The 18,567-nt window shown below is 39.4% G+C and overlaps 2 protein-coding genes across 12 annotated transcripts in view; one reads left to right on the top strand and one right to left on the bottom strand.

The window, feature by feature from the left end:
- Positions 1-47: 47 nt before the first annotated feature.
- Positions 48-6,331, bottom strand: hnrnph1 (heterogeneous nuclear ribonucleoprotein H1). 4 transcript variants are annotated; one of them, XM_013908377.1, is made up of 11 exons: positions 6,237-6,331; positions 5,235-5,331; positions 4,995-5,153; positions 4,758-4,901; positions 3,498-3,636; positions 2,534-2,739; positions 2,268-2,380; positions 2,018-2,153; positions 1,848-1,931; positions 1,645-1,737; positions 48-835 (listed from the first exon to the last, which is right to left on the bottom strand). In XM_013908377.1, the coding sequence occupies exons 2-11, from the start codon at positions 5,314-5,316 to the stop codon at positions 741-743; spliced, it is 1,251 nt and encodes a 416-aa protein (XP_013763831.1). In that variant the 5' UTR covers positions 5,317-5,331; positions 6,237-6,331; the 3' UTR covers positions 48-740. The 4 variants fall into 4 exon arrangements, with proteins under 4 accessions (XP_013763831.1, XP_013763834.1, XP_013763833.1 ...); XM_013908380.1 differs by having other exon boundaries at positions 2,561-2,739; positions 4,995-5,150; positions 6,191-6,331; XM_013908379.1 differs by having other exon boundaries at positions 4,995-5,150; positions 6,191-6,331.
- Positions 6,332-8,515: 2,184 nt separating this feature from the next.
- ankhd1 (ankyrin repeat and KH domain containing 1) overlaps positions 8,516-18,567 on the top strand; it is a 31,358-nt gene continuing 21,306 nt past the window's right edge. For 7 of the 8 annotated variants that reach the window (XM_005719658.2, XM_005719659.2, XM_005719660.2 and 4 more), the window contains exons 1-2: positions 8,517-9,013; positions 11,909-12,062. In XM_005719658.2, the coding sequence (XP_005719715.1) occupies positions 8,735-9,013; positions 11,909-12,062 (433 nt within the window). In that variant the 5' untranslated portion in view covers positions 8,517-8,734. Of the gene's footprint in view, positions 9,014-11,908; positions 12,063-18,567 lie in introns of all 8 variants that reach the window. The other variant, XM_005719663.1, reaches the window with a different exon arrangement.

Consider the following 18,567-nt stretch of genomic DNA (forward strand, 5'->3'; position numbering starts at 1 on the left):
TTAGATATTTGATAAATGAATAAAGCCTCCTGTTTTTCCACCACTTGTGTCAATTAGATATTCCAGACTAGTTTATTCACTTTGTGCACAAGAAATACAAACAGCATCTGAAGCAGTAGAAACCTTCATGGTAGCAGATTTGAAATGAACTTGCTCTCTGTATAGCCCTCATCCAGGAACAGAAAAAGAGCACTAACAGTCACACCATAAGAAAACAAAACATGCTTTGACCATGTTAAGTCCCAAACCTAGATTAACATTTTGTACAGGAATTTAAAATGAAGCTGAACACTATGTAAAAGGTGAAACAAGGTCCAAACATTAGAAGATACCGGACATTTTCAGTTTCTGTTCATGCACTCGGACACTAAAACGTTTTGTTAAATCCACCAGCACAGGATGAGTTAACCGTGCTTAAAGAACGGTAACACAAAACGGCACGCTTCCAGGGAAAGATAAATTTAAAGCACGGTTTATGTTATTTGTAAATCTGTGAGGAATGGGGAAGACAAACATCACTTTGACACATTTATTGTGACGAACATATGATCTCACTGCTCTCTGAAGATCACCCACTTAAAAAAAAACAAAACAATAATAATACAAACCCTACCCTTTGTTTTCCCCCCAAAACAACCCCACCAGACCCTATCTGAATTATTACGAGAGACTTGCATTTCCAGTCCTTTCAGCAAAATGCTGAATTAAAAAAAAAAAAAAAAAAAGGCAAAAAGAAAAAACTACATTCCCCATCCCCCACCCAGTCCATTCATTGAGCCTCTGCTTCCTCCTCCACCGCCGCCATAGTAACTGCTTCCCATTCCGCCCTGGTTACCTAACAAGAGAGAGAAAATACACACTATAGGACCGAGGAGTTCATCAACGAGTCACGCATAGAACGACAAAAGCTTTCCAAGTTTAAAGGGCTGAATTAGCCTGGATCCAAGATGACAGAACTACACAGCACCTTCTTCCTTATAACCCAGTGTCATTAAATACATTACACAGCAGTTTTGGAAGCAGCTGCTGTTCAATTTTAATTTTTTTTTTTTTAAATTAACTCATTCACTGCCATTGACGTCTATAGCCGTCAATGGCAGTGAATGAGTCAATGGGTTTAACTCATTCACTGCCAATGGCTGGCAGTGAATGAGTTAAATGATGGGGAATAACAGCACTCCTCTGGTAATTAACCACTGTTTTCACCCTTTGCAACACTGTAACAACACAACTTTAGGACACTTTTTAGCTGCAGATTTTTCTTTACTCTTACTACCGTATGTTAAGTAACAATATAACTATTATTTATTTCAAAGTGTGCTTCAGAATTAGCCAGCTAATAAAAGAAAGGTGTTTTACAAGGCCAGTTTAAGGTGTTACTGAATATTTATGACTTAAAAAAACAAAACAAAAAACAACTTAGTAGCATCTCATTTGGTGCCAGACAGCAAACACTTACAGCTGTCACGAGTTTAAAAATAAACAAGAGTCACAGTACACAAATAAGGTTTAATGGCACCTTCACCTAGGACAACTTCAATTTCACTTATCAGAGAAAAGGGTTAGACTATAAGTCTTTGCTCAAACCTTTAAAGGTTCTGTAAAGAAATATATTTTAGGAAATACAACAGAGCTGACACTCACTATAGTCACTGTAGCCACCCATGTTTCCTTGGCTGCTGTATCCACCAGAGTACCCTGAGCTCAGCTGGCCTCCACTATAGGATGACTGGCTCCCTGTGGAAACAAATCCCATTGGGCTGTATGAATAAACCAACAGATACACAAGCATTTTAAGGGAAATAACACAGGGCCCTATTTTCAATATCACTAAAACTTTGACTCACCCATGCCCCCCATCATCTGGCTGCTGTATGCTCCATTACTGCCACCTGCTGTTGAGTTCAAAAACAGCTCCACGTAGCGGTGCTCTGCAGAACAGGAACAAAAATCATAAGAATTAACACGCAGCTTTAAAAGGGTGGGGTGCTCAAGTTATTTTTTAAAGCAAACTCACGCATGTTAGCTTTATCTTTGGACATGGCTGCTACAGCATCTTCGTGTGTTGCAAACTCTACATCTGCCTCCCCGGTAACTCTGCCATCTGGGCCAATCTCAATATGGACCCGCACCGGATTCAAAGGTGAAAAGAACTAAAAAAGACGAAAAATTAATAAATGCACAAATCACAAGTGTTGTCTGCTTTTAAGCCCCTGCGGCGACACAAAACATAACAAAGGACTGTCAGTGATCTCTCAACAACTTACATTGTAGATGTCTGTTTCTGTGGCTCTGTATGGCAGGCCCCTCATATGTACACAGTGGCCTGTTGTGCTCTGAAAGGAAGAGCCGCCATCGCCATACCGTCCATCCGATACACCTGAACATACATAAATGGAATTAACACAAGGTCTTATGAGGATTTTATCCTAATCTTATTAATTGTTATATGAATTGTTAAGAATGAAGAGACATGAGGGGGTGTTTATTTAAAAGAAACTTCATGGGTAAAGACCAGTAAATCTGATTTCACCTGCTCTCCAGTCCCACTTGGACCCACCTCCTCCGTAGCCTCCTCTGCGCATTCTGTCATAGGACCCCCCTCGGCCCATCATGTTGTAGCCGCGTCCACCAGAGGGCCGGTCATAGGGGCCGGGTCTCTGCATGCCCATAGGCTTCCTCTGGGGTTCGTAATGGGTCCGCACCTCAGCACGGCTACTCTTGAAGATCTCAATGTACCTGAGAGCATACAGATACCACAGTGAGGGCATGGAGAATGGGTGAGAAACTGCATTTGCTTAATACTGGTGAAACTGGGCTATGCAGATGCTGTCATGGTGTAGTCCATAGGTAGTAATAGATTTAAGTACTTATTGCTAGTCGTTAATAAAGAAGATTAAAAATAACTTATTTACTGATCAATAAGGAAGTTGTCCAAATTGATAAGGGCCTCAGTGAGTTTTACACTTTTCTTATGGTTACCTGAAGCGACTCAGATCTGTTTCAGTGTTTCAATAGTGGTATGTGTCGTTGCCATGACAGCTTTTGTCCTGGTTTTAGAGGCACAAAGAGAGCTCCAGCCCTTCTGCAACCCACTAAGCATTACCTGTGACAGTGGGCTCCAGATCCTTGTGTACAGTGGCCCTCTGATTTTTACTAGCAGGGAGACTCCTTACCATTTATCAACCTGGACTCATATTTAGTGCTGAGACACCATTTGTTCTCCAAATCGGGCATGCACTCCATTTCAGGATTCGCCTTGTATTTTTGAATGGTGACCAAGCACTAATCTTCCCCCTGAACATTGTGATTATATTTTTTTTTTTTAAAACGTGGATCTAAGATAGCAACTTGTGTGTATGTGTGTGTGTGGTAAATATGACAAATATGCTTCAAGTAGCCAAGATAAATGTGTCAGTTTTGCATTTGGTTCAGATGTTGAAGGTGCACACCATAAGAAAAGCAACTTATCCAGCCAACCAACCAACCATCCCCACCTGTGCCCTATTCTTTCCTTGTGTTTCTTTAGAGCCTTTTCAGCTATATCCTGTGAAGCAAACTGCACGAAGGCCTCCCCCGTACTCCTCCCCTGGATGTCCACCGGCAATGTTATCCCATTTGGCACGATTTCCAACCCTTCAACCCAAGGACAGATAACCCCAGCAGGGGACATATTAAATCACATGCCCAATCACAGAGAGAACTTTCTCTAAAGAGAGAGATATTAGACTTATGGAAAACTCTATACATCATCACACATACCAATTCATTCCTTTTTTTTTGTCTTTTTTCTTTTTCTTTTTTTAAACCAGTGACTTTCCATTTAATTTAGTTACATTTACTGTATTCTAGGGGATAAGATAGAAATGGCAGGATAGAGGAAGACTATGAAGAAGGGCACTGTGTGGGGGATATCGGGCTAGTATTAATGTGCTGATGAGGAGGGTCTAGGTGGGTGACATGAGGAAAATTCGTGGTTGCTCTTTCGTTAAATCTAAGAATTGGCATATCCTCCTGAGAACTGAGGAAACAGGAATCTTCCCATTGAACTTTTTTGGTGATTTCCTTCCTCTTTGGAGCTGAAAGAGGCCACCCAAACACATGGGATATCAATGGAAAGCCCACAATGTCCTCTATTAAGTACATCAGGACTTAGTATGATAGCTCAAATAAGTCAAAGATATAGACCAGAGGGCATGAGTGAATAGGCTGGTGCTCAGGAGGATATACTGGGTTTTAAAAAAACAAAACTTTTAGAGATAAAATTATTAATACATGGTGGGGAGAAAAAAAAAAAGTTAAAAAAAAAAATTGAAGACAGAGGCTATATCAGTGATGAGCAGGACCCACTCAATAACTAGTGTATTACCATTAGGCTGAGACTATTTTAAAATGTTTCCACATAATGGGGGGAAAATGTGAAGAATGAAGGTTGAAGATGAAAATGAGGGGCAAAGATAGGAAAGGGTGTTTGCATAACAGATCCCTGCCCTTGTACAAAACAGGTCTTCAAATAAATTCTCTATTTAAACTTCAACTGGCTTCCTTTTCCAGCATCATTTCCTTCATTCATTGTTTTTAAGTGTAACCACATTAGATTGTCATTTACAATGGCATACTGACTTCTTCGTAAATTAGATGCAACAAGTTTTGGTGTCGGTAACCAGAAACAAGAAAAGGAAGATCGGAGGGGAGAAGTTTAAATTACCAGCATTAAGGGGGTTTATATTTAACCAGCGAACAAGGTTTGTTGTTACCTGAGAAAAACTGCACAATTTCCTCCTTGCTGCACCCGAAGGGAAGGCCCCGAAGCCGCACAAGCCCGTCCCCAGCTGTCTCTGGACAGTTTGGGCCAGTGTGCTTCATGACCCAGTCCATTTCCACATTGTTTGATTTAAACACTATATCAGAGAAGAGAGAAATTACTTCGCTCAAACTGGTAACTTATATAGCATTTATCAGACATTAACTCAGCTGTATGCTGTTATACGCACCTTCTACATATCTGTGACCCATCGTTTCTCTGTCCTTTTTCACTGCAATCTTCAGGTCTTCTTCTGTCTCAAATTCAACGAATGCCTCTCCGCTGGGACGCCCCTCTCTTGTGTAGGTGAAATGGATGCCACTTCCATTGTTTAGGATTTTGCACTCTGCTATCAAAATGCATTATCAGATCATTTCTAACTGTGTTACGTGCTGAAGTATTCTTTTGAAAAACAATGATGTATAAATACCTGAGAAAAACCTCTGAACTTCATCCACTGAACAGGACCAAGGAAGTCCCCGGATTCGCACTACATATCCCTCATCAGCCATGACTGGTCACGATCCCTGAAGATTATGAATAAACGCTTCTTTTAATGTGATTAACCAATACAAACTAACAAAGATACAATAATACAGAAGTCAATACCCTGGTGCTTCGTTTACTCTTTTATTTTCGTTGATCCCCTCTTCACAAGAACTGACACTGTCTCTCTAATGGGGACACGACTAATTCTGAATACAACTGCATTAAAAAAATCCGACTAGCTGGTTTATACATATACATTGACTACAATACGCCATAAAAGCTTTCCTTGATTTACTCTGAGTTATTTCAAGAAAAAGGGGCCTATGTAGCAGCGCCATCTTGAGACAGTTTCGACAGATATTTAAGAAAAAATGCTTTACTGCTCATACTCTTCCGCGGAACAAAGGTTGTTGTTGTCCAAACGTAAGTCCAGAGCAGTCGTCACAATTTCCTTATCTGTCAGTACTCGCTAGCGAACTACCGGCATCCACGTAACAAAAAGCGGGAGCTCCGAGTCGGTGCCCGCTAGCAGCACAAAATCAGTAGCCAGCCACTTTCATTCGACAATATTTCCACGATTGTTGGCTTTCGTCAACTACTTAAGAGTTCAAAAGAGCCATGTTGTTGATTTGTTACGAAATATCTCACTTACTTTAAACGCAGTGCACGGCCCTTAGCATATTAACTACCGCACCCACACAATAGAACAAAAGCGGCCCTCTTGGCCTGCGCCATGTTATTAGCATCGGCAGTTAGCTCTTAAGCTAGTACCGTTAACTAAGCTACCTGTATTAAAGCTGATTCACACATTCAAACCTGTACCTATGTACATTATGAGAAAAGTTGTTCAAACCATGATATAACCAAGTAAAACGAGAGATACATTTATCAATATACCTGATACAAACGCAGATGCAACACGCCGGAGTGTGTGTAATCAGACCTGCGTGGTGCGGCTGAAACTCTCCACTGGGTTGCCAGAATTCTCCAACCATCCCCCCTTCAGGAACACCAAAACGGCGCGCCTCATCATGGCATCTGCTTCAAAAGGCCAAAAAATGACGCAAATAAAATACGTTTATAACAAATTTTATTATTTATTTGTGTTTTTAATTGTATCAAAACCGAAGAATGTATAGTTTGTGAAAGGGTGTGTAATAAATAACGTGACAGAAAGGGTGGATTTTTAAACACACCTGGCAATCCTGACGAAATAACCAAACGCCTCCAACTGGCCTGTGTCCACGCCCAAAACCGATGACGTTTCTGCTTGAGGTCTTGGCGACTTCTCCTGGCCTACAAATCCAAGTAACCCTGTTTACATTCGTCAGTAATCCTTTTCAGCTTTTTTCTTTTCTTTTTTGAGTTAGTGTATATGAATGAGCTACTTTTTATGGCAAGGCCAAAGAGTTCATGTTTATCAATGCCAGCTCAAAGTACCACACTACATCACTAAAAACAACCCATTTAGCTACAAGCCTCAACAGATATTAATTTCGTGCTAGGGTAGTTTGTAATAGTAACCTAGTTCGATGAGGCTTATTTTGATTATTGGAACTAAATGATAATACAAGCCTCAGTTGCCGGTTTTGGTGACTACTGTACCTGAAAGACCATGTTTATATACAATAGGGACTGTTTCCCAGACTTGGATTGAGCTTATCCCTGAAGTAAAAACTTTTTTTCCCCAATTATAAGCATTGTCAGAGTTTTCTTTTAAGATAGGACTAGGCTTAATCCAAGTCTGGGAAATTAGCCACGGGGTCAGCAGCCCCAAGTAATCCAGATATAGACCACAAGTGACCCAGACCTGCAGCAGGGAGTTGGTTGCAAATCAGTGACACCATTAAAAATATGTGGAGTAAATGAAGAGTGTTTGTTAACTTATTATCATTATTTCAGTAATGCTGCTTATTCAAGGTTACACTCATCTAGTATTGGTGTACACTGCTAGTTAAAACATATAAAGCACACAATTCTGGAAATAAATGCTTTCAAAAAATGTATGAATAGTCACACAATAATCAAACACAGTCACATGGGGTTTAACCAAAGGGAATGAAATACACTGTTTTTAACCACACTCAGTCCTTACTGAATCAAATGTGATCTATAAGGTAAGGTGTAAACACAATCTAGGACCTTTGTGTAGTTCAGATTTCTTGGTTCATGGTGGTGACAACCCTGAATTCACTGGTAGTTCTGTAAGATTACATCAAACACAAACAAGGCTCCAGGTAGGCTTTTGACTTTACGAGTACATTACAGTGATCTTTTGGACTAGAGGGCAGTCCAAGTGAAGTATTTATTCATCACTGAAGTCACCATTGTGTATTTAATCTTGTACAAAAGTCGCCAAAGCACGCACAGTTCAATAAGCCTCAAGGATATCTTGTGACAAATGGACTTTCTTTCACAGTAGACATTTGGACTTGTTAGGGTATAGTGGTATACAGGTGTATTAATGTTGGCTGCATTCCTCTCATGGGAGTGAAGGTACTGTTTTCATGCGTGGTGTTTCACTTTCAGGACTTATCGGGACACACTGAAAACAGAACAAATTCTCAGATCTCTTCTCTGGAAGACATCATTCCCGTTAGATGACCACTCAGAACTACTTTACATGTATTTGTGCAGACAATTTACCCAAATGAAATAAGTGGACCAGCAAAATGTCCCACCCCATAAAACCCCACAATGAGAACCACTCATTTTGGAGGTTATAGTTTCAGAGCATCAATTACACTGTTAACTTATCTGTGAATGAAAAGTTTGTTCATCATACAGCATTGTTTGTTAATTTTTGTTGTTTTTGTGTGCGTATTTTTGCTAAAAAAAAATTTTTTGTTTCTTTAAATTATTATGTATGATTACCAATAAATTATTTAACTGCATTATATTTAATTGGAAGCACTCAATAATGACTTGATACCCGTTATTTTACATTTAAAAAATCACACTAAATGATTCATTATAATTTACAAAGAGTGTCAGTACACTTTCGAAGTAGTCCTTATGTGCAAACGGTATCCCAACATGAGTTTACATCAACTAGTAAAACTAGCAACTAGTTAAGTTGGCCTACCATGTCATGTCTTGACGTTCGTTCTACTGCCTCGTGATATTGGTAAACCTAACATGACGTCGCGGGCTCATTTTGACAAGCATCAGCTTTAACCAATAAAAGAGACACGTCTCTCCTGATGAACCAATACGGTCGAGAGGATTTTCCACAAGGGCGGCGTTTCTCAGAAACTGTGCGTATCGGGTTAGGTTGTTAGAAAGTTAATGGCTGGGGGAAAGAGATCCTCCTCAACCCTCGCTTCGGGAGAGTTTCTGGATTCCCTGAAGTAAAATCACGCGAATATTCCACAAGAACGCGCCTGGACAGACATTTAAGTCAACAACTAGCACGTTAACGCACGTATCGTGAACACAAGTATGCAGGATGCAGTAGCCGGGACGGCAATGCTGACGGACGGCTTCGAGGACGAGATTGACTCGGTGACTCCTCGCTCCCCAGTGGCAGGGATGGGGGTAGGAGCGACACCAGGAGGAGTCGGACTAGGGGGCATTGGGATTGGTGTAGGTGGAAAGAAAGTACGTTTGTACGGCGAGCCAGGCGGGCCTGCTGCCGAAAGACTGGATTTCAAACTAGCGGCCGCAGCCGTCCTCTCTTCGGGTCCAGGATCCGGCAGCGACGAAGACGAGGTTTCAGAGGTAGCTACGCTAAGCTAGTTAGCTAAGCCTAACCATAGAGCTAGGCAACATTCCTCTCCTAGCGCGAGCTGGCTCCTAGCTAGCACATTAGCTCGCAGTTGGCAGCCACCCCCTCCCAGGCCGCTAAAATTACGTAAAATTAACCAACCCGTCAACAGAATAACACCCCTCGTCAGTTGAGACGCTTATGGACAGTTTACTGTCGATCATGTTTGGTGAGACAGGAGCAGTTGTTCACGCCAACCGGCTGAAATGTTTTATTTATGCAGCGCAGGCTGTGGCCACGGCCTAGTTCGGGTGTAAGCGACGACGGCCTCGTTTGGAGCTGTCGTCTCGCAACACCCATCACAAGTTTGCAAGCTATCCAGCAGCTTTCCAGCCACGGCAAATGGATGATGCCCACAAACCCACGGACGTACACGGCCAGCTAAATATCTACCATTTCATAGTTGTGGTGCAATTACGTCACTTTTCCCACCACACCATGTAAATCAACACCGATTGTCCCTTAGGCTAACTTTTCGATAGGTTTAGATTCGGATTTTTAAAAATATAATTATTTTGCTGCTCGTATTTCCACAGTCGGTGTCGACTAATTAGCTAACTGGTCTTCCAGCCGTTCACCTAGGTCGTTCAGATGGCCACGGTGATTGTCAGCTTTATTTGCGTTGTCACATTTTGAGGGCGATTTGAGTTCACGTTGAGAGGTGTCCAACTTTCAATGTCACACACGGCGGACAGGTGTGACTGCATCCCGTCAGCTAAACGCACTTTAGACATGTTTTGTCATCTGGGATGACATAGTTTAAATTGTGTGTAAAACCCTCAGTCACCCTGTCATATATGCATTTCAAATGCACGTGTGACAGAGCCACATCTTAGGGGATTTTTGTCAAAATTTTCAGAGCTATAGTCACTCATGAAATGCCTCGCTATTTTATTATTTTTTTACAGCGTCCGTTTGAACGTTATGAGACTTTGCAGCTTTACTGTTCCCATATAATTGAGTTTACCATATCGTATGACAGCAGCAGACACTGAAATGGAAGTTGTTAGACTGCTTGATTTGCACAAACTTGTCAGATGTCCATGTGACTTTTTTCATGGCAACTTGAGGGTTAGTGTACGGTAGTTTGTATTATTAAAAAAACGCTTCCATTGAAAAGTTCTTGGTGTTCAATGAACCTGCACCAAGGAGCACTGGACCTGTGGAGCTGTCTTGTTTATGGATGGCTAGTATGTGACCAATGGATTCTCTGTCTAAGACACACTGCTACACCTTTGATAGACAAGTGAGGGTGTTAGCTCATCCAGCTGTCAATATATCCTGCTGTTTTTGCCTGAGCATTAGCTCAGCTGTGTAGCAGCGGCAGAAAAAAATATTTAATTTGTCACTTGCCTCAAATTGCAAAGGCATGTCATTGCAATCATGTTTTCTTGCTCACCCAGTCTACTTTATAAGGCTGAAAGGGAGCATTTGTTGTGGTGTTTCACTCCTGTGGAGAACACGCTGCACTGGGTAGTAGCAAAAATCTGAGCCCCAGGATTAAGTAGATGCCATTCTAGGCCTTTCCAGCTCTGTGGATACCAACACTGGGAACTGTAGTTCATTAATACTGAAGAGTGATACCCATTGTTGATGATAAAGGCCTCTGTAGAACTACATCCCCCATGGACTGTTGTGCACTGCACTCCTTTCATATAGCTGAATTCCTCCACATTGCTGAATGCTGACTCCCTCACAACAGTTTCTCTCTGGACCAGACCCCGAAAGTCTGCTGCAGCTTGTGTGTGTGTGTGGACATAGAGATATTGGTTCTTTCTCAGGTTTTGCTGGGGGTTGTTTGAAAATGACCAGTAATTTATTCAAGATCATATTTAGAATCATACCTTTCCTGGTAGTCTCTCTGTCTGAGGTAATGTTTGTGGTATTTATATTGGTCAGTAGGTAATCTGTATACCAGACCTACTGTACCATAAATACTTGATCAAATGCAATGAATCCCCTTGCATGAAGCCCTGCACAGATTATTTATATATCCCATGTTGGTGTTCAGACAGTTTTGTTTACTTCACCTGCTTTTTAACAAAATCATTTCCACAGCTATCTGGATACAGTTAAGATGTTACTTTGAAGATGCAAACAGAATTAAACATCCAGCTGTCAAAGTCTGACTTAAAAAGTTATTTGTATAGGTTATTTGTTTATATCTGTGATTTGTCATACTCATTAATGGTTATGGATAGAGGAGTATACATTTTCAAATGTGAGCAGATGAAAAACAATCTTTTTTTTCATTTTCACCTTTAATTTCTGTTTTTTCAGTAATATATGTGACTGTAGATCCAATTTAGCCTTGTGCTGTAGTCACATTTACAAATATATTTTATTGATCCCCTTCTTTTTTTAAAACAAAAACTTTTTTTATTTTGTGAAAGAAACTCTGTAGTACAGACTATGATATCTGAGAGCCAAAGCTCAGGTATGAGGTTGTAGAGCTCTGCTTGGGCAGCTGACTCTCAGCTGAATCCGTGTGTGTGTTTAGGGGCTGTAATTCCCGGCCGTAGCACTTCCTGTGCTTTGACTCTTATCCTTGTGCTCCTTTTTGCTTTCCCTCTGTTGAGAGAAACCATAAATAAACAAGAGCCACATGCCTGGTCTTTTTATAGGTGGTGCATTTGTATGCGTACGGCCGCTTTTTATACAGAGTAATGTAAATAATGTTTTCAGTAGTGTAATTTCTTATTTTCCTTTTGCCTTTTTGTATTTTTATAAATACTAACCTGATATAGATTTGATACTCTTTAATTAATGGCCTGCAATCCAAATGGTATCATAAACTAGCTCTCAGTGGGGAAAAGATTTTGTTGCTGACCCTTACCTGTCTCTCCCAGGTGGAGTCATTCATTCTGGACCAGGAGGACCTGGATAACCCCATTATGAAGACAGCGTCAGAGTTACTTTTGTCCAGCGCTACAGATGGAGTAGATTTGAGAACAGTTGATCCAGAGACACAGGCCAGACTTGAAGCTTTACTGGAAGCTGCAGGTATGACTGCATTGTCTGAACTCAGCTCGCCATAATTCTTGACAAATATTAATATGTAATCAATCAGTATGTCATTAACCACACCCATTTTTATACAACCTGTTTTAATTTGTGCTTCAACATACAGAACCAGCAAACCACACCTTTCTACCTCAGTCTTTTTCCATAATCCATTCCCAGGCATTTAAAAGTGGAGGCCTTATGTTTTTTAAATGTTTGTTTGTTTTTTTTAAGGCCTGAAATTGTAATAAGGAGAAACTGTCGGTTCTGTAAGTGTCATATCAGCAGATAGTTTGAAAGTGATTTGGATAAATTAGTTCAATTAGAACTTGTAATCTCAGAGTAAGAAGGTCTGTGTAGATTAATCCATTAGGGCTGGGTGTCCTGGCTTCGTTTGGGCACGTGAACATTACCATGCAGATTAACACTGGAACACGCTTGAGCCTCCACAGCATGCACAGAGCTTGTGTTGAACGGCTAATGGCTAATCTCATTCTATTCCCCTTTCTCTCTGGCCGGTCTAAACAGTACAGCTAGTAACTCGCGTTACTGGTTTACTTGAGATCTCTACAACCATGTACAATAATGAAAAATAAGTTGTTTATTTATGTTTTCATTGATTTGTTAGCTTATTTGTATCGTTTTATATAGATTAGCTGAGAGGAGTAGCGTTTATGTGAAATGATTGTGGCATAAAGATCTGTACAGCCTCCTTTCATTCCCTGCATGAGCAAACTAGCCAAATACCAAACCTGTCAAGACCATCCACAAAGATGCCAAGTGTCTGGTGAGATTGGTGGAATATTGACTTAGGCTGTTGTTTATTGCAAAATATATCTAAATATGTTGGTATGGATTTATTATTTGGGCTTATTTGGAGTTTTTCCTATTTGTTTTACATGTTGTCCACACATAGGAAGGTATATGTAGCATTTTCAATGCATTTTGCTGTGTCACTCACACGGAAACTCGGCTCACTAGAAGTGGAATTTTTGGAAAGCTCTTCCAAGTGTAAACAAGATAGGATACCGCAAACACAACGGTGTTCACTGACAGCTGCTAAGTTTTGAATTGAAAATACATTTGTTTGGATATAGTCTGAAATGCCCTAAATGGGGAGAAAAGAGCAGCAGTTTGCACAGTTTTTGATAAAGATCTATGCACTTTGAAACTAAGTCTGATATATGGGAATTAATGTTCTTACTTTCCAGTCCATTGCTGTGGATTGTGATAACAAATTAAATTAATTAATAGATATGACCTTATCTTCCTTAGCTTGTGGGGTTTTTTTTTTTTTTTTGTTTTGTTTTTTATGTTTGTTTTTTGTAACGTGCCCAAACAGTCTGGTATAACTTTTTCAACAAATCTGGTACCAAAGATTTCAGGTATATAAATTATACCATGTAGAGCAAAACCTAAAAAAATAGCCCTGGTGTTGTGCCTAAAACTACTGCTGCCGTTGTCAAGGTTTTATTACGTTCCTAACAAAGGGATTGATATAACATTTAAAAAAAAAAAAAGCCAAACTTTGTTTCACCGCTGTAGCCATCTGGATGGAGACTAAACAAAGCTGTCAGAATTGATACTTAGTTGCAAAAGCATCGATGCCTACAGTGCCATCTTTGCCACCTCTTGTTGACACCTGCACACAGGACCTCTTATCACAAGTAGCTGAAATAGTGGATGTTCCCAATTCTTTTGGAGGAATTTTGAGAGGTCAATAAAGCTCCCATTTCATTAATATTGAATAAATGTCAACCTGGTCAGCTCACATTTTAACATTAACTGTTAAACTGTTAGGTATTTTCTGATAGTCACCTTAGCCATCTGTTGTCATTAAGACTGGCTATGGTTAATTGTAAAACAATAATGTCAATGTTGGAGCTAGGCAGCAAATGTTATCAGTTCTGCTTGCTTAAATTGAGGCGAAGAAAAGTGTTCTATTAAGTAGACAAACAGTGACAGTCTACCTTACCATCAAAAAATATGGCGGTCACCATACTGGGTTTTTTTTAATTTAAAAAAAAACAAAAACATTTTAATTCTATTTTAGGAGGGGGGTGGGGGGTCAAGTTATGTTGCTGTATTTTTTTCCATTATGTCAAACATCTGCCTCCAGCCTCTCTTTCATTCACTGTTCACACTGCTCTGCGTTAGTCTGGATCTCCTTACATCCTCAGCTCTGCGCTCCAGAATTGAAACCCATCTAACTTAGCTGCTCTTTATTTGCTCAGATTAGTTCTCCGCACTCTGCAAAAATGCTCTGCACATTCAGCAACCCAAATTCTGCACCTGTCCTTAATTAGCTCTGTCAAGGCTCAATATTCCATCCGTAACCCACGGTTTTCTAGCTGCTGAATTAATGACAGCAGATGGCCAATGTGGTTATTGGGTAATTGCTAATAGTTATTTGGCTAATATGTGCCTTGGCCAGGTTAAGATTGAAGATCACTGTTTACTGCTTACATGTTGGTGAAACAGGAGCTTTATTGACCTCTTTAAAGTCCTCCTAAAGCGTTGTGAAAGTTAACTTCTTCAGCTATTAGTGAGGGGAGGAGCTGTGTGTCTATCTGGCCACAGTGGCGTCGTGTGTCAGCTGGAGACAAAACACCACTGTCTGTATTGATATAGTTACAAATAAATGTTGTAATTTGATAATAGTTTTGGTATTGATTTAATATCTGAGTATCATTTTGACAACCGTAATCTTACCCCTAATTAATTTTGGCCAAATATAACTTTATTTATACATACTTTTTTTTTTAAAAAAAAGAAAAAAAAAAGGATTTTTTGTGGTTTGGTAAATTAGTGATTGCATATGAGAAATGGCTTCAAAAGTGTCCACAGTATAATGGAATGCAAGTTTGCCTTTTGGAGCTGTTAAAACGTTGTAGTAAATGTAAACAGTTAAAGAGTGAACTGGACATATGACTTCTGTTATCGTTCAGCAGTTAAAATATTACCCACTTTTCTAACGTTTAGCAAACTGTAAACCAAACCATAGCCTAAAAATGAGTTGAACCGAGCTGTTGATCAGGAGAATTTTACACCCCTCCTAAGTAAATTGAACTAGCTTTACTAGTTGTGACATAGTAATAATTTATGCTAAGCATACATGGTTGAGTCCTGCAGGGATGTCATATGCAAACATGAAATAAATGTTTGAACAGGTTAAATATCTTGCTGGCAAATTCGGATTATTTTAATAACTACATTAACAGTTGTTTCTGTAGTTTTAATTAAATGTTCCTTGTTTTGTGTTATGTTTTATAGAGACTGTAAATGCTCAGATTTAATTACAAGAAATGCATGGTGTAAGACAAGTTGCACATGGATTATAAATGAAGGCTACTGTTACCAGTAGCCATACTTGTATGTACTTGCGTAATATCTCCCTTTCTCTTTACTTCTTAATGTAGATGTAGTGAAAAAATAAACAACAGCAACAACCAAACAATTGTAACCTGAGAAAACAGAGTCGTAGTTAGGGAAGCAGGATGTTTACAGATGGGCACTACTGCAACCTTAGAGACCCTCTTGTCTTCAGCCCAAATGATATGTCCTCTATTTCCACACTTTGATTTTGCAGACTGTGGGGCAGATTCCTTGATATTCACTTCATTCATATAGTCCATCTTAAATGAATAGAAGCACAATAGTGCTTTAATTCGAATTTGCAATGAACTGAACTGAGTTCATAGTGACACGTTTTCCTAAACCCAAGTAATGATTTCTACAACAATATTGTTTCGTGTTTGTAATGTTCAGTAGTTGTTGTTCTTTTTGTTTTGTTTTTTTTCTCCCAGTCTTGGCACAACTCAAAGAAACATTTCTGTACTACATGTCATAAAATCCCCTAAATTCATAGCAGTTGTACATTGACAAACCTAACTGATAAATTGTCAAAGTAAGATATTTCTTTAGTTTCCAGTGAATGTTGAGTCATTTCAAATACTTTATATATTTTTTTAATTTAATTTTGAATTACACAGAATTTTTATTCCTGCAAAGTTAAGTGTCAGTGGCATGCTATTGTTTGTTTTCTATCAAATCAGCTCACTGACCTTTTGCAAGTTGATCTTAATGTAAAAAAAGAAAAGTGTTTTTGAAGCCCAACTCAACTTTCCCCAGCTTTTCTTCTTGCCTGCATAAAATTTAAAATTCACCCTTGTTTCTCACTGTTTGAGTCACATGATGTAAGAAATTGTTCAAATAATAACTACTGGGTGGCAGAATCTTTAACAGGGCAGCCAGTACAACAATTTGGTAACATAATTTGAAGAACTGCACAAGTAACATGCTAGGTAGCATCAGTTTGCTAGCAGTTTAAAGGTTTGCTCTTTTTAGAAAAGTAACGGCAGATGAAGAGGGACTGCAAGTGAAGTTTAAAAAACAAACAAACAAAAAACCCCGCAACACTCAGACTTTTTCAGTAAAGAAAAATTTTTTGCTATGTTTTTGATGTCACAGCAACAGGGTACTAGGTGAGGTAAAGATAACACATTACATGAACCTAACAGGTGTTTTTTTTTTTTTTTTTTTTTTTTTTTCCCAAACAATCGAATAGTTTGTGCAACAAAATCTGGAAGTATAAGTTCACATGGTAATTGTTTCAAAGCTACACTTTGGTGTTGCAGTGGAAGTGAGTGCTAAGGAGGCATGTGTCGACTTTGTTTAGAAACGGAGGCAACAAAAGTGTCCGTACATATAACTGACTCTAAAGCCAGGAATAAAAGGTTTGATATTCCTGTTCTGTTTAATTCGGCTGTTATGGCATTAAAGTTTTTAATGTTATTTTGTTTATTATATATCTTATTATATATAAAAACTATTAATATCTACTTGCGCAGAAATATTTAATAACAATGATACCAGGTTACTGTGAAACTGCCAGACTCTTAAATAACCATTGTGCCTTTTAATAAAAGTAAAAAATAAATTATCATGCCACCCAATGATAATTGGGTGGCAATAAAACCTTATTAGCAAATGTTAAACTGAACATTTAGATACTAAAAGTGAGAACAGGTGAGTGGCAGGAATGTATTGTTACTGTTGGATGTAGGTCTTGACTCCAGTTTGTGGTTAATTCAAAGTCTGTTATTAATAAACAGAGGAAATCTGTAGAGGTAGCTGTTGTGAAATGTCTCCAAAATCCTAAAGCTTTGTTCTTGGCTTCTTCTATGCTATGTTAGCTCTTTTGCTAGCGCCCCATACACTGCTTCTGACCCGTGACATAGTAAACAGAGCATATAGCTGAACTTAATAAATCGTCCACATTTATTTACCTGCTGACACAGATGCCTGATCCAGTTGTTTGACTCAGGATGGGATCAAGATCAGTTCATCCTGTGGCGTTGTAGTTATGTCACATCCGGAGTTCTCTGGAAAGGCTATGCAAAAAATGTGGATTATGTGGAAAACCATTTGGAACATGGGACGGGCTGCAATGTGTGAAGGTTACCTTGAGTTTGTTTACAGCGATGCCCAAGTTTGAAGTGCTTAGGCTGACTTCTGTTTAAGCAGCAAGATAATGAGCTGCTTTATTTGTTGTCTCTTGTTTTGTTTTGTTTTTTGTTTTTTTAAAGATGCAAATCTATTGACTGTAATTTTACAGTGTATTAAACTGAATGAGGCGCATTGTTAGACTAAGGCCTATCTGTTACATATGACGAAATAATGATGGATACCTTTATTTTGAATTTGATGTGAATTCAGTATAGCATAAGCTGGATCCAATGAGGAAAACGGATGCTCAAGCCTTGATTGAAGTGCTCTAATAAGCATTCAGCAGTCATGCACGCTTGCATGCACTGGCTGTGCTTGGCTTTGATAACCATCAGTACTGCTGCAAAAATGTAACTTGGGCTGTCTTATATGGGTAGGAAAAATTGTTCCTGTATCCTTCAGAGAGTCAAGGTAACACACTGTATGTTGAAAACTTGAACAAAGCTTGGTGTAAAAGTAACAAACATGATGTGCAGTAGAAATTGTGGCCTCTGAATGTGTGTGGTGACAGTGATTCATGCTACCAGCTCAGCCTTTTCCTTTAAGAAGATGGCCTTGTGGCCCCTTAATGTGGAAATGTCTGTGTCAGAAGTACCTTTAACCGTATGAAGCCACAGCCTCTGTAAAGTCATCACTGTAGTTGGGTCCAGAGTTTAAATAGGAGTTGCTAGTTATGAGTCAGGCTAGATTAAACAGGGTTTACTTACATCAGTTGTGGTTTTCTTGTACTGTGCCAGGACAAGATTGTCAACCCCTCCCAACCCCCCTACAGGCCTGCCCTCACACAGTGTTTAACAATCTGGGTCCCAAGTACACTTCACTTTTTCTCAGCATTTCAGTTCCCACCTCTTGCATTTCTTCTTTTATGCACACAGCCTAAAAGAAACACTGCTGCAAAGCACAAAGATGGCAACTAAGGAATGTATTTCAGGGCTAAAGTGGGGCATTTTCTTTTGGACTGCTGTTCTCTTATAGAACTTTTAGATTTAATAGAACT

The sequence above is a fragment of the Pundamilia nyererei genome, unplaced genomic scaffold (genome assembly GCF_000239375.1).
Source record: "Pundamilia nyererei isolate P.nyererei 1_Seehausen unplaced genomic scaffold, PunNye1.0 scaffold00001, whole genome shotgun sequence".
NCBI lineage: Eukaryota > Metazoa > Chordata > Actinopteri > Cichliformes > Cichlidae > Pundamilia > Pundamilia nyererei.